This window comes from Amaranthus tricolor, chromosome 6 (genome assembly GCF_026212465.1).
Source record: "Amaranthus tricolor cultivar Red isolate AtriRed21 chromosome 6, ASM2621246v1, whole genome shotgun sequence".
Lineage (NCBI taxonomy): Eukaryota > Viridiplantae > Streptophyta > Magnoliopsida > Caryophyllales > Amaranthaceae > Amaranthus > Amaranthus tricolor.
The window spans coordinates 22126720-22153040 of record NC_080052.1 but is presented as its reverse complement, the minus strand read 5'-3'; the positions used below and the strand labels follow the sequence as shown (position 1 = coordinate 22153040).

Below are 26321 nucleotides of genomic sequence, written 5' to 3'. Positions count from 1 at the left end.
TTAGAGAGATGTTACAGTTTTTGAGTTCGAAAATTATGCAGGGGCAATCTTAGAAATTCATTATATATAGGGTGGCGATATAATGAAAAAGGTAGCGATATTTAAGAAAATGTAATCTAGAAAAATCTTTAATAATTTCTAGATATGTAGTTCTAGAATTATCTTTAGAAGTATGTATTAGAAGTATCCAATATCTAGAAGTTAGTCACATGAATAAGCTTTATAAGATTATCTAGATTCTTCTACATAAATTTGGCATGTAACCCATTTTGATTATCAAGAAAAAGTGAAATATTCTCTTGCAACTATTTCTATCCTAAATCTCCAAAACACGAGCCTACATTCTTACATTTGGCATCAAGAGCTGTAATCATACCCAACTAAAAATAAAAACCCCATAATTTTATAAACTTTGCTCGTTAAAAAAAAAACCTAATGGCCAATAACATTGCAAATTTTCCAATATTAATTTTCGAGGGAGAAACTTACGATTTTTGGAAGATAAAAATAAAGACATTATTAAGATCACATGGTTTATGGATATACGTAGATGAAGGGTACCAAGAATATAAAGATGAAGTAGTTTGAGTGATTCACAAAAGAAAAAGCTCAACACAGAAAGAATGCAGGATGCCAGGGCCTTATATTTAATACAAAATGCACTTGCAAATTCAATTTTCCAAGAATATTAAAGGTAGATATAACGAAGGAGGCATGGGAGATATTACAACAAGAGTTTCAAAGAGATAGCAAGGTGAGAAGTATTAAACTTCAATCTTAGGTGATTTTAAAATTTAAAAATGAAAAAAGACAAATTAATGAAGATTAGTTTTCAAGGGTAATAGAAATCGTAAATCAAATGAAATCATATGGAGAAAATATATCTAAGGAAAATATTGTTAAGAAAAAATTGTTAACATTAACTGAAAAATATGATGACATTGTGACCATAATTGAAGAAACAAAAGACTTATCAAAAATTTCAATTGAATAACTTAAATCCCATGAACAAAAAAAAATAAAAATAGACACAATAATGAAGAAAATGAAGAGACGGCTCTTCAAGCAAAATTTAATATGAAGTACGAAAATAATATAATGAAGAAAAATAATGAAATTGGAGAAGAAAAGACAATGGAAAATAAAAATTCAGAAACTAAAATGTTTTGTGAAATTTGTAAGCGTACTAACCATGTTAGTGGAGATTCTTACTTTAAAGGAAAACCACAATGCAATTTGGAGAAGGAAATAATGACGAAATAATTTCTTAAAAGTTTTGGAATGTTTATAATGGCAAGGACATTAGTAAAGATGGTTGGTGACATGGGCACCAATATCTCAAAATTTCAAAAAAAAAATATATATATTTTGTAAAATGACAAGTGACATGAGCACAGTCCACTAGAAGAATTGCAATAGATGTATAGCAGTTGGAAGATGTTTGGTAACAAGGGTACCAGCAAGTAAACGTAGGAAGAAAAATGTATTTTGATGGCAAGTGTCAACTGACGACAAGGGCGCCAGAAAAGAAAATTCAAGCTACGAGATCGACAAGTGTTGGTGACATGTGCATCAACAACATCTTATAATATTTTATACAAGATTTTTTAGATTAGGGGGAGTGTTAAATGTAATCTAGAAAAATCTTTTACAATTTCTAGATATGTAGTTCTAGAATTATCTTTAGAAGTATGAACTAGAAGTATTCAATATCTAGAAGTTAGTCACGTGAATAAGTCTTATAGGATTATCTAGATTCTTCTACATAAATTATAAGACTAGTCATGTAACCCATTTTGATTATCAAAAAAAAGTGAATTATTCCCAAACAATTCTTTCTATTCTAAACCTTTAAAACACAAAATTTCAAATTTCTACAACGTGCGACGAATGAATAAAAGCTATGATAAGTTTCCAATTCGCATATCCATCGGACCACCCCCAAGACAACTTATATGCAAAATTGGCAAAGTTTATCCATCAACCTAACATTTCTTATTCTTTCATTTTATTTCAATTTGCCTCATTTAACTTTTGTTTGTTACGCCAATTTTGCACAATTCCTATTTGAAATATAATTTACTATTTTTACTTTTTATTTTTTTTTCTTATTTTTAAATAGCTTCACCACTATACCAATCTTTGAAATGTATGTGCCATTTCTAATTGGGGCAAAGTAATAGACTTGACTTTTTAAATAACTCCTTCCATTTCTTAAAGTTGTCATCACAAGAAAATATTCACGGTAATTAAGATAAATTTTTTTTTTGAAGGTGGATATATCATTTTACTCAATAATAAATTTAATCTAAGAAGAGACCATAAGAATTAAAAAAATAAAAGTATTACAATAAAGTTAGTGAAAAAAATAAGAGGAACACTATTATTAAAAGAAATATTTAAACGAAGTTAATGAAAAATATATGAAAACCATAAGAAATATTAATATTAGTGGAAAATATGTGAAGTAAACAGCATTAAATTATTAAAATATAAATAAATAAAATTAACTATATTATGATATTAGAAAAATTCTTTGGAAAGCAAATAAAATAAAATCAACTGGCCTTGGATGAGACGGCCTCATAATGAGACCGTCAGCTTGGGCCGGCCTAATTTGCACATGTAACGACTTGGACATTTTTTTCATTTTTTGGACATTTTTCAATTTTGATCTTACTTTTAAGCTTAAAATTGAAAAATACCCCAAAAATTAAAATGTTGTTACACGCACGAATTGAGCCGACTTGAATTAACAGTCTAATTCGTCCTAAGTTCTTGTGAAATAGAATAAGAAAAAGTAGGCCGAAGATGAGGGAGTCCAAATTCGCACCAGGAGAACCGGAACATAATTCGTAGTTGAAAGACTTAGCAACTTTTCGACTCTGTTAAAAATTCTTCGCAGTCATCTCTGTCTCTAAACGACGGCAATATCTACGTACGTTCACGCCATCACCGATAACAAACACCACCATCCAGGCTCAGCTGATTCATCCCCAACCTCCTCAAATTCTCGCAAATAATCTTACTTGACATAAACATTCAGACAAGAAAAAATCAATGGGGAAATCAAAGGGTGAAAGTGCCAGGACCAAAACTCGTGCTTCCAGCAGCAGGTTATTTAATAATTTCTTCTCGGGTTACTCTTTTTTTTTTTTTTGGTTTTGATTATATTTCTGGATTATCCTTTTTCTGGGATTTATTTCTTGTATTTTGATTGATGATTAGCAAAAAAAAAAAAAAAACCCAATTCTTACCGGCAAAAAACGATGTTTTATTTATCTTATATGCCAAAATTTTCAGTCTTGCTGCATCATTAGTGCCAGCTGGTGCAGTTCCAGTTGGGTTTGGAGGTTATGTGGGCAGTGCGCGAGTTGATTCTGCTCTTCATGGTGATGAATCCACTTCTTTCACGGTAGTATTTTGGTTTCTTCTTGTTGTAAAATTGATTTTTTCTCTTCTGAATTATAGGTGGAATAAGTTATAGATATATAACATTTCAATGGAAGTGTGTTTATATGTTTCAATTTGTTTCTTTGGTTTAGTGAATCACTAGGGTTTTAAATGCAGGGCATTGATGGAGAGATGTTACAATACTTGAAAAGGCTTGCTAGAAAGGATCCTATAACCAAGGTCAGTGCTGTTAACTTATGGGATAAATGAGTATAATTTATGACTAGAGCTAGAACTACTGAAAACCTAATTACATTGTTAATTGAATTAGACTTGATGAGTATTTGATCAAGCTGAATATGTTTAACAAGTGGTTCATTTCGCCAATTAGCAGAGTTTGAGCTGGTTATTTGGAATGTGTGCTAAATGTAAAGCTGAACATACTTTAAAACTGGTTCATTGCGTGATTGTGGTTGTAACCGATATTGTTTTTTTTACACTATGCTTTAGTCGGTTGTTTTGTCCCTCTTTCTTTGTTTATCATAATAAGGAATAGCTCTATTTTTCACTTGATCTTATCTCTATGACTTAAATTTTGTAAGTACTTCTATGAAAGAACATGTGGATCAAAATCTATAAATGTTGTTTATCGTTTAAATTAGTAAATATATTTACTGATGGTACTAGTTTTCAATGCTTGGGGGGCAAAGGTCACGAATTGACCTCCAAAGAAAAGTAATACAAATAAAAACCCGGAGTACTAAGTGACATTTGGCTAGCAACTTTTGGGATAGGACTGCTTTTTTGGATATGCTAGACCTTAATTTGTGTATCTTTGATCAGCTAGTCTCTTGAGAGACTGTCTCTTTGAGAGACGTATCTCAAACACAATCCATTAAAGATTAATGCCTACTTATCGTGTTCTTAATGCTTACTTACATTATCCTTAATGCTTACTTACCGTATCCTTAATGCCTACTTTCAATATCTTAAGTGTCTACTTACATCATTCTTAATGCCTACTTACAATATTTTAAAAAATATATAATGGACCGGCCCAATTAGAGATGGTCTTTCGAAGGGACCATCTCTTACAAGAATTACACATCTTTGATATTTTCTTTCCTGAAGCGTTAGATATGCATTAGGCTTTCTGTTTTTCAGAGATCGTACAAAGGATACCTTTATTCTTAGTGTCTTATACCTTTCTTCTTGATATCTGGATTTATCCTAATTAGTTTGCCTTCATTTGTACTACTTTATGATATGACTTAATACTTGAGGAATGTGTAGTTTTCTATCATCAAAGCTTACCTTAAGTATAGTGGAAGATGATGAATTCTTTTTCTCTTGGATTATAGTAAAGTTGACGTCCAATCTTTTTCATCAATGGTATCCGCTGCATTTGCAAAATTCTGACCACCACTATTGTAGAGCCCTACTCGTTTAGTCTAGTGGAGTACCTGATTTCTAGAGACACGAAGAAAGCTTTTCTGGGTTGCTCTCTTTGACAATGTTTGCATCTGTTCAAATGTGAGTTTTGTCTTGATTTGACAGTTTTTCTTATTTGCTTTTATTTATGCAGCTCAAAGCTTTAAATTCTTTGTCAGCATTACTGAAGGACAAGTCTGGGAAGGATGTTTTACCAATAATTCCCCAATGGGTAAGTATTTCTCCTTTCATTAGCTTCTCTTTGCTAAACATTGCCTAAGTAGTCCTCTTTTGGACTTACTTCTAACATCCTAACCTCTTCCACCAGTACGAGTGTATGGCATTTTCCTTTTGTTAATTTCTAGCAATTTAATTCCCTTATGCATTGTCAGTTTGTCACTACTTCCCTTTCAATATAGCTTTTGTTTAAAGCTTGGAGAATAGTGCATAGAGGTGCACAACTGGGCTTTGGGAGGCAAATAATACCACACTAGGTTTGTAACCCGGTTTTGTTGAAGTAATCATGTTGGATCCTTGACACTCGGTCTCTACACCCCATGCAAAACTCGAAAGTTTCTTTTGGTACTTGTAAGCTCGGTGCCAACATATTAAGAATAACATTTTTCCTCTGGGCCACGTATTGGATTTCTTGCAAAATAGTTGTCTCTTTAACACTTATACACCTACACATGTATGACATGGACGCTTGAGTCTGATAACATAGAATAATTTTGAGGTTGTACTTTATGATTACATGGCAGGAGTTGATGACATTTTAACTTTGTGATGCTAAGATGGCGTGAATATAATTTGCTTGAGTTTTATGAGTTCTTTTCCAATCATTTTTATAGCATAGTTTTCACTCTTCCTATTCTATAATTTTTAATTTAGGGTTTTGAATATCGAAGGCTTTTGATGGACTATAATCGAGAAGTTCGTAGAGCAACTCATCACACGATGACAAGCCTTGTTGCTGCTGCTGGGTTTGTCCCTTTCTCATTTCATTTTAGTTTATTCTTGTTTCCATATGTTGAATTTAATTCTTTTTCTTAGTCATTAGGGGGGGGGGGGGGGTGCTAAAGGGGAGGGGAAGGTGGTTGGGTTAAGGACAGTTACAAAGAAGGCCCAAGGAGATTTTTACATTTATGTTAAATTTGATAATCAATGATGCTTTTCTTTATTGGGTTTGTGCTCTTAAGGTAGGGGAAAAATATGAATGAACTAGGTAATTTCTAGAGTATGATTGTTGATGCCTCAAGATGGGCTTTGGATGAGAATAACAAATTCTTCCCTTTATGTAGACGAGAATTGGCTTTTCATCTTAAGCATTTGATGGGACCATGGTGGTTTGCTCAGTTTGATTCGGTTTCTGAAGTTTCTCAAGCTGCTAAAAATTCACTAGAGGTTTGTTATAGTTTCCTTTACTACAGTTGTTCATGATCAGATAATAGACAACCTTTTTTCATGATAATGCATTATATGTCTTGGTATTTGTTCTTCCTTTACTAGGGATTAAGAGAGAAGTCATGATATATTTCGAGCTTGATTTGTTAGTACTGGCTCAATTGTAGTTGTGAGTTGTGACTGCATGTACTTTAATATAGCTGTAAAATTGCATTGCCTTCATTATGCTTGATGATATTTGATCACGTTTATCGAGGTCTCCAGTTGACTTTGTTATTTCTTGTAAGCATTGGATGATATAATGTAAAAAAGATGATTTAAATATATAATTATGAAAGTTTACATATGTTGTATGCATTGCATGTGTATTTCTGATTTGTTACATGTATCATATAAGTAGTTAGTCTTGTACGTAGTTGAATGTTTGCCATTATTTTAAGTGTGAGGCACATGGTGATAAGTATTTTCCGCTTGTTATGAAAACAGGCTGCCTTTCCAACCCAAGAAAAAAAGCTAGATGCCCTGATATTTTGTGCATCAGAGGTGTTTGAGTATTTGGAAGAAAATCTAAAGCTAACACAGAAGAGTATGGCTGATCTTGCTGCTGCTTCAGATGAGCTAACGGAAATGCACCAAAGGGTATGTGCTTGTATGTCCTTCAACTGTTAGATGGAAGCTGATGTTTATATGTACATTGATGTGATGAATGGTTGTATAACCTTGTATGCTTGGTTTGATGTGACGGTAGTTAATCCAATTCCAGACTGCATGTTATTTTCTGGAATTTTGGTTGAAATTTTGATATCTTCGTAATTTTCAAACTATTTTTAATCATTATCCATCCTGCCTGTTTCCCTTACATTTTTGAATGCAGGTTATTTCATCATCACTATTGGCTCTTGCTACACTGCTTGATGTGTTAATTGGTGCGAAACAAGAGAGCACAGCTGTTGACTGCTCAAAGACTCTATCAACAAAGGTCTTAAAAGTTCGTGAAATGGCTATTTCTTCTGCCAAGGCTTTGTTCTTATCTCATCACTTTTTCATAGACTTTCTCAAATCTCAGAGCTCTGTTGTTCGATCAGCTACTTATGCAGTGCTCAGAAGTTTCATCAAAAACGTTTGTGATGTTTTTAGAGAAGAAGATGTGAAAGCTCTTTCTACTGTGGTACTTGGTGCTTTCCAAGAAAAGGATCCATCTTGTCATACAGCATTGTGGGAAACATTTTTGCTATTTATAGCAAGGTTTCCTGGAAGTTGGTCATATATAAATTTTCAGAAAACATTTTTAAATCGCTTTTGGCAGTTCTTGAAAAATGGTTGCTTTGGTTCACAGCAAACATCATATCCTGCTTTGGTCCTGCTCTTAGATGCTTTGCCCCCAGAAGTTATTGGTGGTCTGAAGTACTTTGTCGACCTTTTCCAGAATCTTTGGGCAGGAAGGAACGCCTCCCATCCTAGTAATGCCGATCGTTCGGCATTCTTTGTGGCCTTTAAAGAATGTTTTCTTTGGGTTTTGCGTAATTGTGGAAGGTATTTCTTTGATAAAAATTTGTAGTTTTCTGTTTTCGTTGTTGCTGCTGCATTATTGGAGAGTGCTTATCTACAATGCGCATAATTTCTTTTCTTAAATATTTAGAGTCCGTGCACTGCTATTGTATACAGGGTTTCTAGTGAAACATCTGGAATTTTCTAAAATTTCTATTGTACTTTATTTGAATCAATTACATCTTGTGGCCCAAATGCTGCTAAATTGGATTCTGTCTCGATTAAGGGTTGTTTATTGTACGAGCTAGACCCTTGTAATAACTAAGAAAAAGAACTAATCAGAAAGACCTAATGACTTGTATTTATGTGATCAACTTGGAAATGGACCTTAGGTTTCATAGTATTACATCTAATTTATGATTTATGACTGCATGTTCATGAGACATGACATTAGTTGTCTGCCTATCGTCTTGGATGAAATGTTTTCCATATTACATGATGTTAACTTAAACAGGTAATAGTTCTGATTTTAGTTTAGGATTGTATTTATTTGGTCATTTTCTGAGATGAATCGGTATGTTGTACTCCCTATGTTCCTTGAATGTTTTCCTCATTACTGTAGAAACATTCCTAGGATTGGTGGTGAGATTTTGTGAAAGTCGGTATCTTTTGATCTTTGGATCAAATAGGGAATTTTGGTTAGCAAGGGTCCAACTCGCAGGGAAAGACAATGTAAGAACAGAAAACATTTTGAATAATGATTAAAATGCAAGAATGAAGAACTTTATGGAAAGGATGTGAGCGAGTATAAAGCTGACCAGCAGATTAGTGACTGATCCAATTTTATTGATAGGAAAATAAAAGATATTACAAGGTAGAATTGCTAAATAGAGTGGCAACGTTCAGTTGAATGGAAAAGGAATGAATGAAGGAGGAGGAGGAGGAGCATACATGGGTGCCTGGTAACAGAATCACTGTTATGTTTGAGGATCACAAAAGCTTGCTCTGGGTATTTTAGGTTTCTTGGTTTTAGTGATCCACACAGGAGCCCTTATTTTCCTAAATTGAACAAATAATTTTTTTTATTGGGTGAGTTTTGACAACATTCAGGCTTTAAGTAAGAGCTTTTACTTTTTGTACAACCACAAGGTGGACAGACATAATTAAGATACCTCAGACTTATTAAATAATTTCTATTTGCACATTTTTTATCCTTCATATGACTGTTGAAAACTTGGAACATTGTAGAGGGTGTGTACATGTATCTGACGCTTATTGGTAAGTAAACAATTTTGCTCTTGTTTAGCTCAGGATTGGGAGGGTTGGCAGGAGAGGATAAGAGAGAGGGACTGCAAGGATGAAGGAGATTTGTCTCTCTCTTGAACTCCTGATGGAGCTCATGTAGAGGTCTAGAAGATGATGGCTCTGACCTCTTTGCTTACACTGATTTCATGGATCATTCTGTTAATTGTGCTTTACTGTTATCTTGTGGCTCCTCTGGGAATAGGTTAAGGAAGGAGAAGGAAGGAAGAGAGATGTTAGTACTGTAGTATCATTGTTTTGACTTGAGTTTTATCTCACCTCCTCTACTTTGTTAACCTCTTTTTGAAAAATAATATAAAATTGTATTGCTTTATTTTGTGCTGTGCCTTTAGGATCTTATATATTAATTTTTACCCCCTGCTAGATATTGTAATGGAGAAGATGCAATTTACAATTTCCGCAAATCTCTTATTGACAATGTCCTTGTGAAGCTTTTGTGGCATGGTTTCCTGTCTTACTCTGAGGCAAGGCATGAATTCATCAGCCATGCCAATAATAATGGAGATGTGTTTGACGGAAGTCCACAAGAGATAAAACAAGGGCAAGTGAATGACATTGGACACTGCATCATTGCTGTTCTTTCTGCAATATACTCTTTGGATCGCGAACTTCTCACTCCATTTTGTGAAGCATTTCAGAGCTGCTGTCTGGAAATATTACAGCAAGCTGATCATATACCGGATGCTTCTCAGAATATAAGACAAGCAATAAAGTTTTTAGTGCTGGTGGAGACGTATACAGATCTGAAATCTGAATTCTGGCCTTTGGATTATCTAGTTGGACCCATATTGGAAAGTTCTCTTCCTTTAATTATATCCAAGGTCAGTTCTAGGCTGGTATCTTTTTGTCTTTTTGAAGATTTAGTCATTATCAAAATTAGAAAAAATATAAAAGAAAAACTAGTTCTATCTCTGTAATCTCTATTTGCTTTTCTATGATGCCCTGACTTTCAAGGATCAACCAGAAACCTCTTTGTTACTGAGGTGAAGTTGCATACACCTTAAGTGGGAGCCGTTTGATGGTACTGGGTTTTGTGAATTGTGTGTTGTTAGGATGAAATGCAGATCAATGATTTTAAATGCTATATTTCCTAGGAATTTTTATTGCTTTTTTTTTTTTAATATTTATATATTTACACTTATCATATTCATGTGTAGCAATGCTCTGGAATTCGTGAAGCATGTTTAGGGTCATTTCTCACTACATATGATAGAATGGAAGCATGTTTTTGTTCAATGAAGCTAAGAACACCAGTTGCTCTTCTGTTGAACAGTTTAGGTTTGACCCAAATTGTTCTTTGATCTAAGGGCCATGGTTGATATTCCCTAGGCTGGCCTTTTGTCTGTTGTCGTGGCTGGAGCATGTTCTACATTGTGGATTATTTAGGAGTTCTTGACTTGAGACCTGAGATTGTAATATAGTGTAGGTTTAATGACTTTAGTCTAAAACTAATAATTCTTTTGGCAGTCAAGGATTTTATTTTGTTGCTATCAATGTTTTTTGTGATGGATAGAGACCAACTGTAATGTGGCCCGAGTCTTAGGTTTGGTTATTTACGATTACATGCATTTTTTCTGGATTTAGACTTAAGAAGGCAAAGGAGAGAAGAGCATGCTATGGTGCTTTACAGAAATCCTATGGTGTATTTCAGAATATGGCTAGATCATAGTTTTGTCTTTCACTTTCTTAGTTAAGTGATTAATCAGAAGAAAGGATGGCCATTTATGTTTTGCTTTTCAGAGAGGACTGCAGGGCTTTTGCGAGCTATAGATTTAAAGACTCTGAGATACTTTGTTATATTCATCGTGGGAAAACAGCTAGCCCTTTTGTATTTTACTTAATAAATTTATATATGGTTTTTTTGTTGTTGCAAAAAAGTGGAGTATCTAAGAGCTTATCTTCCATCCGTATTATATAAATTCTTTGGTTACATACATACTTGCCTTAATTGTGATAGAGGGCTATAAAGCTTCTTGGAGAAACCCTGGTCTTGGTTTATTTAATTTTTTAGTCAAAGTTCTATACTTATATAATGTGATGGATAGTTTAGACGTTTTCCTAGAAAGATGTAGTATGTGTAAGCATTTAATGATAACTTGCATTGAAGGGGAATGCTTTAGAAATACTATCTTTAGCTGATTTGTTATAATGTAGGAGTTGTCCATGATGGTTCTGATGCAGATTGGTAAGATGTGAGAACAATTTTGGTGACTGCCAATATGTGGCAGTAGGTCGTGATAGTCTACATCAAGGGAATAACAATATTTGCCGTGTGTATAAATTGATGATTCTATTAGATTGTATAGTCTTTATTGTGGCCCATAAATGAGAGAATCATGTGAAATAATTCAATTTCACAAGTTTGGTAGAATATGTGAAAGATTATACTTGAATAATTGTCACTCTATTCTTGTGAGAAAAAGCTTAAGATTTGATTTTTATTTGATTAAGGTTGTGTTTTGGGATCCTTGATTATTGCAATTATCGTTTTTGTGGTTTTTGTTAGATATCTTTGAACTCCTTACTCTTTCTTCTAATTTCTTTTGTGAATCAACTTCTCTACAATATGCTTTTTAAGAGGTTTACATGCTTTGACCCCAAACTCTGGTTTGATGGGGAGTATATTTAGAGAGATTCATGTGGACCTTTATAACTTACAATGTATCATGTGCTAATGATTTGCTTTTTTATTTTAACTTGTTTTGGAGATCAGGACTTGCCTGAGGTGATCAAATTTTTATCTGTTGTGGTATCTATTTTTGGACCGCGAAAAATAGTATTGAGACTCATTCCGACCAAGGGAATGACAGATGGTGACGCTGCTGGTGAGGTCGATGGAGAAGTTAGTGAGTTTCTGAAGGGTTTTGAAGAAACATTTGTCCCGTGGTGTTTCAGTGGAAGTGAGATGTCCATGAATGTTCGCTTGGATCTGCTGCTAGCACTGCTGGATGTTGAATGTTTCAATAAGCAGTGGGACATCATCATCTCATATGCTGCCAGCATGTACCATTCTGGCACATGTTATGCTGTGAGATTTACAACTCTCATAGAGAAAGCTGGGAACTTGACAAAGAGTAAGTCAACACTTAGGGATAATGAACTCTCTGGAATGGCATGCTGGAAACATGAACTGTTAGATTCCCTAGCTCTTTCCATTATGCGGAGTGCTCTTGTTGATGATTCTGACTTGCAATTCATACGGTATGGATCTTGTTCATTTATTTTCTTTTTAAGTGTAATCATTAGCTAACAACGTCTTTTCTTTAGCTATTAAAAAGATTTTATACATTACATGCGGTTCTTCCCTGTGGTTTGCCATGCTGGTTATATTGCTTTGTTAAGTTTGGCTCATGTTCTTGACACGTAGATGTAACCTGGACTCGGGTACGGGTATCGGATACGGGTGTGGATTCTTGGATCCGATACGTCAATTTTTGAATTGTAGGATACGCTTCTAATATTGGATACGGGTACGGGGGTACATAAATTAAGCATCATTGGCAAAATGGGAAAGGGCTGGCTGCAAGCCTACTGCCTTATGGGTTTGGGGATCAACAAATTAACAGCCTTTTAACTCATACTACTCTTTAGAAAAAGAAGATAAAAATACTTCCAGTAAGGTGAAGTCATTAAAAGTTAAGATCCAAATTTAGGGTTCAACTCTTGAAGGAAGGAGGTAGTGGATGGGCCATGAAATATCTCCTAACAGCCCGTTTGGTTGTTACTACTAAATAGTGGCAAGGATAATGGCATTGAAATCATAGTGCAAAAATGTGTTACCCATCACGATCATGGTGACAAACATGGGGATGCAATACACATAAGTGATGCAGTTTTTATAACGCCAAATATCGACCAAAAGCATGAGATTTCCCTTGAAACATCCCAAAACATGTTTTTTTACACCTTTAAAACACGAGAAATTATTTGTTCGTTTTATTGAAAACCTTGATGACACGAATGATGCAATGCGGAGTGATGCATTGATTTAGGCGAGCCTTTCTCTTGCTACTCATCAACTCACCCTTTCCTTGTCCGTGATACACTCCCCCATTCACAATTCTTCCTCTCCATCTAACTCTGTTCCAGTTTTAATCAATGATGAGGAGGCTCTTTCTTTGTGTTGTTAATACTGGACTTCTTAGGAGATTGCTGTCCCAATGAATGTTTTAGAGCACATGTTCTTGGACCCGAAACACGTGTATCAGAAATCCAGTGTCTTTCCAATATTTTTAGAGACTAGAAGCTATATGATATCATGAGACGATGAGGCATCTAGTTGCTTTATATAAAATAATAAATTTTACTTTTTTATATAATATTTGTTCTCTCCTTTTACAAAAACTGTTTATACTTCTCATTTCAGTATGTTCCCAAGTGATGTTTATACTTGCACATTGTGTTTCTTCCACATTCCACACCCTCTCTACCTTTTGGATGGTTCTTCCTTTCTCCACCCATTGTTCTTGTGACGACACTTATTTGCGGAACTAAATGTAAATGTCATGTGGAAACGAGGGTGCTATAAAAGGTAATAAAAATCGATCATAACAGTCTCAACTTTAGCCTATCTTCTCAAATAGTATGTACTTTTTTAATCACATCACTAAGACTCAGCTTTGCCAATTCCACATGATTCTCAAATGTATCAACTATATTAGGACAGATGGAGTATAATGTTTTGCAATCAAATTTTTTTTCATCTAAAGTCCTCCCCATAAGAGAAGTATATCTTTTTTGAATTGTTAGTTTTTTTAATTCAATAAATAATGTACATTAATTTTGTAGATAACTATTTGCTCTCTTTTGCCACGGGATTATTGTCTTGCATTTAAATTCATGCTTTTAAGAGTTGTACTGTAACGACCCAGCTTACTGGTTGACTAAGACAAGTCATCACGGGGTTTACTTACCCAAAGAACTCAAATATCAAATCATAACTCGTGAAAAGGGTCACAAGATCTAAAAGATAACTGTATCAACTAATCTAAATCCAAACATTTAAACCAGAGTCCAAAATAATTATACAACTAACCATAAAAGTCCAAAATAGTCAACATTTTCAAATCTACTACACACTAACTAAAGCCCAACACGGACACTACAACTTCAATACATATACTCTAATCACCTGGTATCCCATTGTTCTTGATTGGTACCGATCTCTAAGTAATCTAAATGATAGAACAACAGGAAGTCAGATTAAACTGAATGAATAAAAGCAATTCAAAACAAAACAAAACATGTTAAATCAAATAAAAAGTTTACAAGCAACATTAGTCCTAGATCTTCGTGCGCACTAGGAGTCTAGTTGAGAGAAACATCCATAGCTCTAAGACTATGTTATTCTCTGGTAAAGCTAGTCAATATCTGAATGACAACTTGCCTCAAAAAGGGGGTAGGGGACAATGTCCCTCAACTCTGTCAATGACCAGCTCGTAAGCCATTGATCATCACAATATCAGCATAATAAGTCATAACAAAATTTGTCTCAATAATTATCAATTTCAAAACAACTTTATTAAAACTATTTTCCAAGAAAAGTAGTCTGACCATACCCTTTAAGGGACTGCTACTACTCACCAGCGATGATGCTTCAAAGAGTCGGGTTCGATTCGCAACTATCAGCTAGAAAGGTTCCGTAGAGAAATCTTGAAGCATAACAATAAATATAATCACCAAAGAGCTTTTGATACTACTCTATTAACACATGAATTATTACATCTCCACCTAGAACATAGCTTAATTAAGACTCTTATTCCATAATTAATGATTTTCAAAAGAATCTCCTAATTTATTAAGAAACACCATCATCTATCAAACAAATCTAATAGTTAATTCCAAGAATGTCAAGTCATTCTATCCTTACCAACACACACTTCCCAAAATTCTTTGATCTTCAAACTTCACAATATAGTACTAATCATTACTTGCATTATCAAAGAACTAAGCAAATATATAAACAAAACTTGGAATAGTACGTTCCTTGCTTGGTTAATATTTAATGGTAAGGAAGGAAAGTGATAATAGAATAATAAAACAAGATAAATGAAATAAGCATACATATATAATATATATGAAGATGAGTGTAAGAATCATTAAAAGAGTAAAGTGAATGTTACCATCTTGAATTTTTTGATGACCAGCCACTAAAGGGATTGATTAATAAGGAGTGTGATGTTCCGAGACAAGTTTACATTTAATGAAATAATTCATGAATTCGACGTGACTTATTTAGGAAAGTTGGACGAGGATAGCTTATTTTAGTGACATGTGTTGTGTACCTGTTTAGAGGTTCTTAAATTATCATATAGGTATATAAGTTTAGATTTAACATGGGGTTACCTTATCTATCGTCTATTTTTAGACTTTTCTAGTTATGGTGCTTGTTTTATGCTATCTTTAACTTGTTTGATCTCTCTGTTTCAGAGCTGTACTTGGAGATGATGCAGAAGTCGATGATACATCTTTTCTGTCAAAGAGTACTGTCATCCAAATCTACAAACTAGCATTTGAAATGCTTGTTGCTTTTGTTTTGGAGTCTCCTTTTGCTTGCATCAGGAATTTCGGTTCGTTAGCATGTTCTCTCGTGAAGTCTACTATACCAGATAATAAAAATTCTGCAGAAGTGGAGAGGATGGCTAACGTTTCTCTTCAAATTTTCAGCCGTACCCTTTCTAGCTTTAAAACATATTGTGCTGAAAGTGATTTGCTTCTTGGTATTGGAGGGATCACTTTTATAATTGATTGGGAATACAGTTTGTTAAGAGCATCAGATGTTAAGTCCAGTGGTACTTCATTGGGAAGTTTCATGTCCCGGTTAGAGTTTGGCAAAGCAATGCATGCTTTCCATACTAGTATGTGCAAACAATTTTGGCAAAGTCTTCTGCCACATGTTCGTTTGACACTAGGAAGTATTCTTGCACAATTTATTAGGTCTGCCATTTTTGGACAGGATGCGTTAGATGCTGTCATGATCACATCTCTTTGCTGTGAGTGGACAATTGAGGTTTGCCAGCATCTCTGTGTAAATCCACTAGAGGAGCAAAAGTTAATGAATGTGCTTATAAGGATTGATGATTTATGGCCTTTGTGGATCACTCTTGATAGCTGTAATAGTCAGAGAAAATATATGGTAAAAGTTGAGCAAGCCTTTAGCGATGAACATGTAAGTGAAAACTCCACATCCCTTGTCATTGGTTAATATGAGCTACGTTTGATGATATCTTGTATTTCTACTGTCTGATTACTGGTTTTTGTTTCCAAGCTGGCATTGGTGCTACATGTCTTCCCTTATTTGTGAATGTGCATGATATTATTTATATCACATAATATGGACATGCTTGAACCATTGTGCAAGTTGGAATAAATTTTACAAAGCCTTGCATGGTTTGTTATTTACTTTCCTAAGGCCTGCTTGTAGAATCAATTCTATCTACGGGTCTTTTTTAATACTAATACCGATGATTTTTGTTTCGCATGGTTTGTGGTTTACTTTCATAAGTTTTGCTTGTAGAATCAATTGGGGCTAGTGCATGATTATGTATTGTTTTGACTATGAATCAAAATTTACCTTGAATATGGTTGATAGTTGATTTTCTTTTCTTTTTTTTTTTCTTGCAACCTATTGCACAAGCATTGTCTTATTTATGCAGCATTTCGATTGATATTTCTAGACCTGGATATTTAGCATGTAATAAGTTACAATATGAGAATGATTTTTCATGTAGATATATCGAAGCCAGATGTTTGTTGCACTAATTGACAAGCTTATATCTAAAATGGGCATCAAGAGAGTGGTAGTTGGCTCTGACTTACTAGCTTTAGCTGCAGTAGAGAAAGCAAACAACGAGCTTATTGCATCTCTGTCTATTTTGTCACGAGCTTGGATTGTGGCTGAAATGCTTTGCACTTGGATGTGGTGTAGTGGTAGTGCTTTAGGAACTCTTTTGCCTTCTTTGAGTTTGTATGCTAAAGGGGAAAGTGGTGGTAGCCTAATTTGCTTATTTGACTCGATCATAAACGTTTTGCTTGAGGGCTCTCTTGTATGTGGAACAAAAAGTCAGTTGATTTTCATCAATACGTGGCCACCTTCAAATAAAGATCTCGATGATATCAAAGAACCTTTCTTGAGAGCCCTGGTGTCGTTACTTTGTACCCTACTGTATGAAGGAATATGGAAACGAGAAAAAGCTATTGGACTATGGGAGTTGCTGTTAGACAAGCTCTATATAGGTCAAGAAACAGACATGAATTGTTTGAAGATTCTTCCACCTCTTGCTTCTGTTCTCGCACACTTTTTGTGCCATAATAAAAGATCCTGTGACTCGGCTACAGATTCCTTGCCTGATAATTTTAGAGAAAGTATTGTTCAGAACTGGCTTGAAAAGATTCTTACGTTCCCACCCTTGATATCATGGACATCTGGTGAAGGTAAGCAAATTTATTTTGGAGTTGCTCAATATATGCTTACGTATGTAAAATCCTAATAGTTGAAGTGCTTGCATCACTACATATATTCTCTTCAAGTTCGGATGGTTTTCCAATTGGGTTTTGCATTTAGACTATTCCTTAATTATAGTTTGCTTTTGTAGATGACAATAGCATAACATGTACTTATTTATTTTTATTTTTTTTCAATTTGTAGTTTTGTACCTTGGAATACACTAATGTGTGAGGAAGCACCTCTTATATGTTCTTCCCCTCTGAAATAGTGGCTTGCTAAACAACATCTTATATCAGCAAATTAATGTCGGTTTTCAGTCTAAAGCTCTAAATGTCAATTTGTCTTCTGTCCGTCTCCCCTTTATCATTGTTTTTGCTTCAGGTGATAGTATTCTGGATTTTCCCTTTGAAAATATGCAGATGAAATAAAATTATAACTTAGTTAGCAATGGTGAAGTTGTGGGCACATACTGGTTCTCAGTAGTGATCGGAAGATTTAGATGAAAGGGTCATTTTGCCCTTGCTTTGGGTAGTTGTAGTTGCATTTGATATGGTTATTATGGGATTATTGGTGTTGTTCTTTGTGGTGTTACGATTGTTATTAGTGGGGAATGTAGGGGTGGTAGGCCTGGTGACTATGAAAGGGGAGACAGGGTTGGACAGGATTGATGAATAGAATGGGAACAGGTGTTAGAGAAGTGAGAGGTTAGAGAAGATCTGGTCGGGGCCTGAGGTTAGCGACCAAAGACTGAGGAGGGAAGAAGTGGAGAGCAGGGGGTGGGTAAGGAGGCGAGGTGTAAGATGAGAAGTAGAACTGCTGAAGTTTGAAGATCAGTAGGTGGATATAACTCTGGGTGCATGTAAAGGACACGATAGAAAGGAGATATGAGTCAGGCGAAGGGAATCTAAAAAGGGATCTGGAGTTTTTTTTGTCATAAAAGGGGCCACATTTTTTATATAAATTTTGTCAAAGATGAGCCTCTATTAATAGTTGTTTTTTTCACAAAGTTTGTGTTTCAAAAGATACTAAATGACTAGAATCTTTGTTTGCATTGTGTACCTATATTTTCTTTTTCAAATGGAAGAGTAAAAGAAGCTTTGATTTGTATCTGCCTTTTGAGGCGCTATCAGTCATTCACTAGCAAGTGTCTAAAGTATTGTTTAATCTTTTTGCTCATGTTTTATAATGTGTATTTTTCAAGGGTTACTGTATATTATCTTATTTTTTTGTCCCTTAATTCGTTGGGGCTAAGGCTTTAAGGTTCTTTGGTTTTGGATTATAATAGATTATATTAAAATGGCTCATTAAATCATTTGCATTTCTTATTTATGTGAAGTTGCACATGATGTTTGCTTTACCAAGTGTTAATCGAAAACAGCCTTTTTGTTAATGTTATCACGAACAAGGGTAAGTTTGCATATATCCGACCCCCAAACCCCACCCTAGGTGCGTGTCACTTAATGGCATTGGGTAATGTAATTGTAATGTAATGTGCTGTATATTATCTGTTTGCTTTCATTTTTTTGGCCTGATATACCATGTAATGGGTACTTACAGACATGGAGGAGTGGTTTCAGTTGGCTTTGTCGTGCTATCCCTTAAGCAGAGCAATGGATGTTGGACATCTGAAATTGGATCTAAGTTCATCGGAGCAGAGACTATTACTTGATGTTCTCCGTAAGCAAAGGCATGATGTTAGCTCAATCAGTGTCATTAATAAGCTACCAGTTGTATCGTTGTTGCTATCACGCTTGATTGCAATTTCTGTAGTCTACTGCTGGGAAGAATTTGATGAAGAAGACTGGGAATTTATATTATCTCACTTGAGGTGCTGGATTGAGGTACTGGTTACAATGATGGAGGAGGCTGCTGAGTGCTTCGATCCTGAAATCGAAAATGGATCTAGTGATAACTTGGATCTTGTTATTAGCAAGCTTGAGCAGACCATGTTGAATCTGGATTCTTCCCTAGTGAATACTGCTACTAATGCCCTTTATGCTTTTTCATGTATCATGGAGCTTGTTGGATGTTGTTTGTCGGAGGAAGCTGAGAAATTAAATATCCCAAGGACAGAAGTTTGCCATCATACAATTGATTTGGTCCAGGAGGGTGTTCTGCGATTAGTTTTCTCAGTTGGTGTTACAGAAGCTACTTCAAGTTTGCTTTCATGTGAGGGTTTGTCTATTATAGCAAAAAGCCATCATGTTTATCCTCAGTTTTGGAACTTGGTATCTTCAATTGCTGTGAAGTCTTCAACACACTCAAGAGAACAAGCCTTTAAGGCAGTTGAGCTCTGGGGATTAAGGACAGGTGCTATAAATTCTTTGATGGCCATTGTATTTTCCTCTAAACCAGTCTCCGCCTTGCAGTTTGCCTGTTTTATTCTCCTTTCAAGTCAGCCATTCTCTAGTAGGGCCATAATGGAGGATGATATTTCAGATTCATTGACTGCAAGCTCTTCTGTTGATGTTGGATCCCAGGATCTTGTTATGGCTTCCGAGAACTACCTTCCTCTGAGGGAGGAGATACATAACCTGATTCACAAATTACCACTTGAACTGCTAGATATGGATCTGGAAGCACAGGACAGGGTAAGTTTTGTTGCTCTCAGTAATATTTCTTTGTATTTTTAGCGTTTGAAAAACCATTTCAACCATAACAGTCTATTGAGCGAATATACAAACTTGGCAGGTTCATGTTTTTCTTGCTTGGTGTCTAGTTCTTTGCTATCTTGTATCTCTACCTTCATCTTCCTCCAGTAGGGAGAAATTAGTTCAACAAATACAGGAGTCTGCCTCTTCAGCAATATTGGACTGTCTTTTCCAGCATATCCCCTTTGAACTTTGCACAGCACATGGTTTGAAAAAGAAAAACTTGGAAACCCCACCTGAGCTGACGAATATTGCAAATGCTGCCACGCGTGCTATCAGTTCAGGTTCTATACTCTTTGCAGTAGAGGATCTTTGGCCTATTGGACCAGAGAAGATGGCTTCTCTTGCTGCCGCAATTTTTGGCTTGATGCTTCGTGTTCTCCCTGCTTATGTTCGGGTTTGGTTCAATGATATACGTGATCGTTCTATGTCATCTGCTATTGAATCTTTCACAAAAACATGGTGTAGTCCGCATTTGATTGTAGATGAATTATCTCAGGTTGGTATCCTGTCAAATATATGATATTTATTTCAAAATCTTCCTAAATCCCCTGTGCTAAGCCCATGTATGGGCATTGTGATGCCATGTTTGTGCAATAGGATAGCACTGCAACATCACATGTGACCTCTATGTTTGTAATCTTACTCTTCTGCCCCTAACGGCATTTCTCTTGGGTTTTTTGATTGCTTTTCTGGAGATCAACTTTGAATTTCTATCACCAGACTTTGTTCGACTCAAGTTTAATTATGTAACAATGATAATTTTACAATGTGATCCAAGGGTTTTCCAGTGAGTAACTCATGTTCTGATATCTCTTTAACCTAAATTGGAATTGTTGGCTGGTTATAATTAGAGGGGGTGACTGTAAGAAGCATGTTCTTACTCCCGTTAAGATGATTGAGTAGGTGTGGGGTTCTTCCACTTCCCTTGTCATATTTTATTGTGTTTCTGATTACTTTGTGCTTTTAAAGTTTGTTGGCTGTTGGCTGTTGTATGTTTTCTGTTGTCTGTTGTCTGTATAGGCTTTGTCTTATTTTGTGTTCCTATAAGCATCTGTGTGTTTCCTTTCACTTTTTACTGTTTTTGAGGTTGTGTTCGTCTGGTTTATTGTTTAATTTTTCCCTTTCGATTGCTGAAGCTAGTTAAAGAAAGAAGATTTTCACACTGACAACCTAAATTCGTAATAGATTTTCTGAGTCTGCTTCCCCTCCACCTTGGTTTCAAATAATTGTTTATTGAGGTTTTGGGTAATGCCAAGCCAATGTGTATCTTTTTGTTGCTCTTTAATAATTGTCAAACTGATATTTGAGTATTTTATTTTGCAGATAAAAAAATCTGATTTTGTAGATGAGTGTTTTTCTGTTAGTGTAAGCAAATCAGCCAATGAAGTCATTGCTACCTATACCAAGGATGAGACCAGTATGGATTTGGTCATTCGCCTTCCTGTTTTCTACCCGCTAAGATCTGTTGATGTTGAGTGTACAAGGAGTCTTGGTATTAGTGAAGTGAAACAAAGAAAATGGTTATTGTCAATGATGGCATTTGTCCGCAATCAGGTGATGACCTTTCTTCTAGTTCATGTGCTTTGAAAATTGTTGTTTCTCTTATCTGTCATGTATATTATGTGACATTCAGAAATTACCAGCTCACATTTAACTCGGAAAAGTCATTAATGTTGTTTTCCTGAGTCTTACCATGAAAAAGGGTAATATATACTAGTTGTTCATGGTATGAAATGCAGTGAGTAGCAATGGATCTCACTTTTTGAACGAAGTTGTCAATTTTGAGTCATAAGACCACTAAATCCAATAATGATCTTTGTTTCTCCTGTAGTTCTTATATAGCTGAATTTTCCTTGGAGGCTATCAATAAAAATGCAACTTGATGCACATCCTTTTAGATTAGATTCCCATCATTTATCTTCCAAATGAGTAACTGCATGTGTACGAGCACTTTGAGTATATAGAATCTCTTTACTGTGTATTATCTACACCTGTTTACCCTCATTTCTCCTGCATACCTCAAAATTGTTTACTAGGTAATCATGAACTATAAAAGGAACTTCATTTCTGTATTTTTTCATGCCCCAATACTTGTGTAAATTCCAGTAAATATAACTTCAGTCTTTTCTCTTAGCACTTGGGGGTGTTTGAATGTAGGAATAAAAAGAACAAAACTAATCTTACCTGTTGTCTGGTTTAGTATTACACTGATAACTCCCGTGCGATGCAGGATTTTTTTATTTTATTTTTTTCATTTATTTAAAAAAAAGCAAATAAATTGTAAATTATTGGTTATTGATTTTCAATGAATTATTAATAGCATATAATAGCTAATATTTAATTTATTTTTGATTTTAAAAATACTTTTTTATAAGTTATGTATGATGTTTAATAATGTTATTTTTAATATTATTTAAATTTTATTGATCACTTTAAGATTGTAAGTGACAAATTATTATTTTTTGTTTCCAAAATGAAAGTTAGCAAATTATTATTACAGTGAACAAATTTTTTTGGTTTCCAAAATGAAAGCTAGCAAATTATTATTGTGTATTGAACAATGAAAAGTCACATACATCTCACTCAAACAATTTAATGAAAGCTAATATGATGATTAGTCACATATTTCCCATACACTTTATTAGCAAATAATGACATCACCTTCCATAAATGGAGGGAATTTATTTCTTGAGAAGTTGACTACTCATCACTTTTTGAGTTTGTTTATGTCATTTGTATTTTGCTTCAGTATAATGCATAGATAGATTTTCAGAATTAATGCTTCATTTTAATATTGTTAGTTATCTTATCTGCTTTTGAATAAAATTGGTCCAATAGTAGGGATATTGTACACATTATTTTTGTCTGATCTTATTGAATACTAATACTATATATAGACAGAAAGAGGCAACTCTTATGAAATGTAAACACAATTGATTTGATGAGACCTTGGGGTAATGACATGTTTTCTTTAGTTTCCAAAATCAAGGTTTTTCGATGGGGAAATGACATGTTATTACCCACCCCCAAAAAACACCATGCCTTGGCGGGAGATAGTTGTCATTGACCATTGGGGTAATGACATGTTTGCTTTAGTTTTTAGAACAAGTGAACGATATTTTGCTGACATTATATTTGTGTCCAATTTTAGAATGGTGCGGTAGCTGAGGCAATACGAATATGGAAGAGCAACTTCGACAAGGAATTTGAGGGAGTTGAAGAGTGCCCTATCTGTTACAGTGTGATTCATACTACAAATCACACCCTTCCTCGTCTTGCTTGCAAGACTTGCAAGCATAAATTCCATGGCGCCTGCCTCTACAAATGGTTTTCAACTTCTCATAAATCTACTTGTCCACTTTGTCAGTCACCGTTTTGATCGAAAAAGCAATATTTTTGATGGAGATCATTATGCTGGTCGTTGGATGTACTATCAGCTTCTATCAGTTCTACTGAACACAGTTGTGCACTTAAGTGAGCATGCAGCGGTTGAAATCTATCAAATCTCTTGATTGAAGCTCGGAGGAATGCCTCTTATGTACATATGCCCCTAATTCATGATTGACAAGCGCTCAGAACCTGATGTTTATGAGATCAATTTTATGCAGGTAAAACCTCTGTTCAATTTTTAAACCACAAGCCATGTGTGTGTATATATGTATACATATGAAGATGTCTATTCCTGGAACTCGCTTCAGCTTTTCATTTGCATGTTTTATGATCAATTTACAAAGCTCTCTTATTTTTATTTTGGAGTGCGCAGCGTTAAGCTAGTGTAGAACCTTTCAGTTAAACAGGTTATTTTGCTGAATTCTGAATCGGGTGTGGGAGTTTTGCTAAGGATTCATTAAGAATCCTCATTATGATTTATGATGATGTTAATTCTACAATCTAACCTTTCACGAATAATCTCACCTTTAGATTATTTTCTAATAATCTAACCTTTGCCATACATTTGCCCATAATATAGGGTATACTGCTAGTAAATTAAGACAGATTGAATTATTCTTAGCGAATTAAGAGCAAATGTTGAATTATTAGATAATAATCTAAAGGTGGGACTATTCACAGGGGACGAGCTAAATGTTAGACTATTAATGTCAATTTTTCCCTTCTTAAAATTCACTCACCAAGACGAGTGTTGTCTGAACTTGGTTAGCCGACAAAATAAGCAAATATGGTGAATGGTGATTCAATCTTTTACAGAGTTTATTCTGTATGTAATCTGAAATTATTGTGTATCCGCAGGACATTGATGTATCAGCTGCTGTTGGTGTAGCATCACAAGTTGTCAACTGACTCCACATATTTATCATCATGTCCCGTCTTTTACTCAAAGTTGATGCAGTTTCTGGTGTGCACTCTTAGGCATCTCCCTGTATGCCATCATGTTATAGCGGCTGAATTGAAATGAATTCCCTACGCGATATCAAAAACGAAAGGTAGTGCAATTCTTGCAGTTTTGGTTCATTTTTCGGGGGTTGATTTAGGAACAATTTAGAAAGACGATAAGATCACCGATAGAACTGTGGTCGTTGCTAACAGTGTCCATAGGTTACTTGATTTTACGACATCTTTCTGTACGCGAAGCTGCCGTCTGAGTTCTGATGTAATTTTTAGCTCGCTGGTTCATACGCACGCCGAATCTATAGCTGAAGCCTAATAATTTGTCTACAATGTCGTATTTATTTGATTGTTTCAGTGTTTGTATAAAGTTTATTATGAGTTGTGCCCAAATTATGGAGCTTAGTAATGGTGAAGATCTATATAAGACATGACAATGGGCAATATCGTTACGGTATGTTTGGTTGTTCGTACTAAATGATGATAATGAGAATGATTTATTTTTAGTATAATTTTTATGAAATGAACTGTCATTCTCATGATGACGGAACTTTAATTATTAAAAGTTTTGGGTTGGAATGAATTAATGCAAGTCAAACTGATATACAACTTTCCTAATAAAAAATGTAGCAACTAATTTGAGACAGAATGATAATACTTGGGTAATTTCACGTGTTAATTTTAAATTATCGGTTTTTCCACATGTTAGATAAACATATTTTTTAATTCCGTGGTGATCTTAAGCTTCTAAATTTTCTCCATGATAGACAAAAGAAAAGTGTTTTTGTTTACACTATTGTTTTCGAACATTATGAATTTTTTAAAAAAATATAGACGTCGTCATCACCTAAGTGGCCGCATATGTCTTAATCCAGTTGAAATGAGTATTTAATTTAACCATAAGTTTAACATTTTATCTACTATATGAAAAAATTGGAAGAAGCTCAAATCACCACATAAATTTATTGTCTACAACGTAAAAAAGCCAAAAGCTCAAAACAAAAACACAAAATTTCCCATATGTTTTTAACAATGGGTTGATGTTGTGCCATTAATTGAATAAGCAATTTAAAAAGCAGTAGGTGATGTAAGTATAGATAACGATATTCATGCACTCTAAAGTCATAAAAGATATTTTTATTATAGTTTAATTTTGGTAAATATTTAAGGTTGAAGAAGTTGCATTGTCATCAACTCTCCTAAAAAGATGATGGATCACAGGAAGGATCAGTATTCGGTTTGTTAGTAAGTTGATGATGACTTAGTGATATGAACATCTTACCTAATCCAACCTATGTTACTATGTTCTATGTTCTAACTACTAACTTCTAACCTAATTATTGTGCCTAATATTGTTTTAATTTACAAGCCATCTCAACACTCATATTCTTTCACATAACTCCTCTCTTAATTATTGGACCTTTTGGATCACATCTTAGAGATTAAGATACAAATTATGATAATCATCATAATCATGAAATCATTATAGCGTTTTAGATGAAATATATTTTAGGACAAACCGACGTATTAGCAATTTGGGATGAAAATAATGTCAGTCGGATATATTATGCTTTAATGGTAGATTATTTTTGAAACTAATGAAAAATAAATTATTAGTTCAAAAATAATAATTATAAATCATATACAATAACTACGATGTATCCACTCTTTTTTTAAAAAAAGTTCTGCCTATTTTAATAATAAAATCAGCATTTATAATTTTTATATTTGGAATCATTTATTCCCTAAATAGTCCAATGATGTCAAATGTAAATTTAGCATATCAAAACATATTTAAATTAATAATTATTAATTAATTTAATTTGATTGTCAATTAT

At 34.4% G+C, this 26321-nt stretch overlaps 1 protein-coding gene across 1 annotated transcript; it reads left to right on the top strand.

Moving 5' to 3' along the window:
* The first annotated feature begins 2803 nt into the window (after positions 1-2803).
* On the top strand, positions 2804-25382 carry LOC130816151 (E3 ubiquitin-protein ligase listerin). Its single transcript, XM_057682805.1, has 17 exons — positions 2804-3116; positions 3304-3415; positions 3571-3633; positions 4979-5056; positions 5716-5807; positions 6126-6228; positions 6715-6867; positions 7103-7761; positions 9404-9860; positions 11753-12240; positions 15469-16207; positions 16770-17472; positions 19043-20076; positions 20177-20635; positions 21463-21693; positions 23291-23747; positions 24388-25382. The coding sequence occupies exons 1-16, from the start codon at positions 3061-3063 to the stop codon at positions 23516-23518; spliced, it is 5655 nt and encodes a 1884-aa protein (XP_057538788.1). The 5' UTR covers positions 2804-3060; the 3' UTR covers positions 23519-23747; positions 24388-25382.
* Positions 25383-26321: the final 939 nt, after the last annotated feature.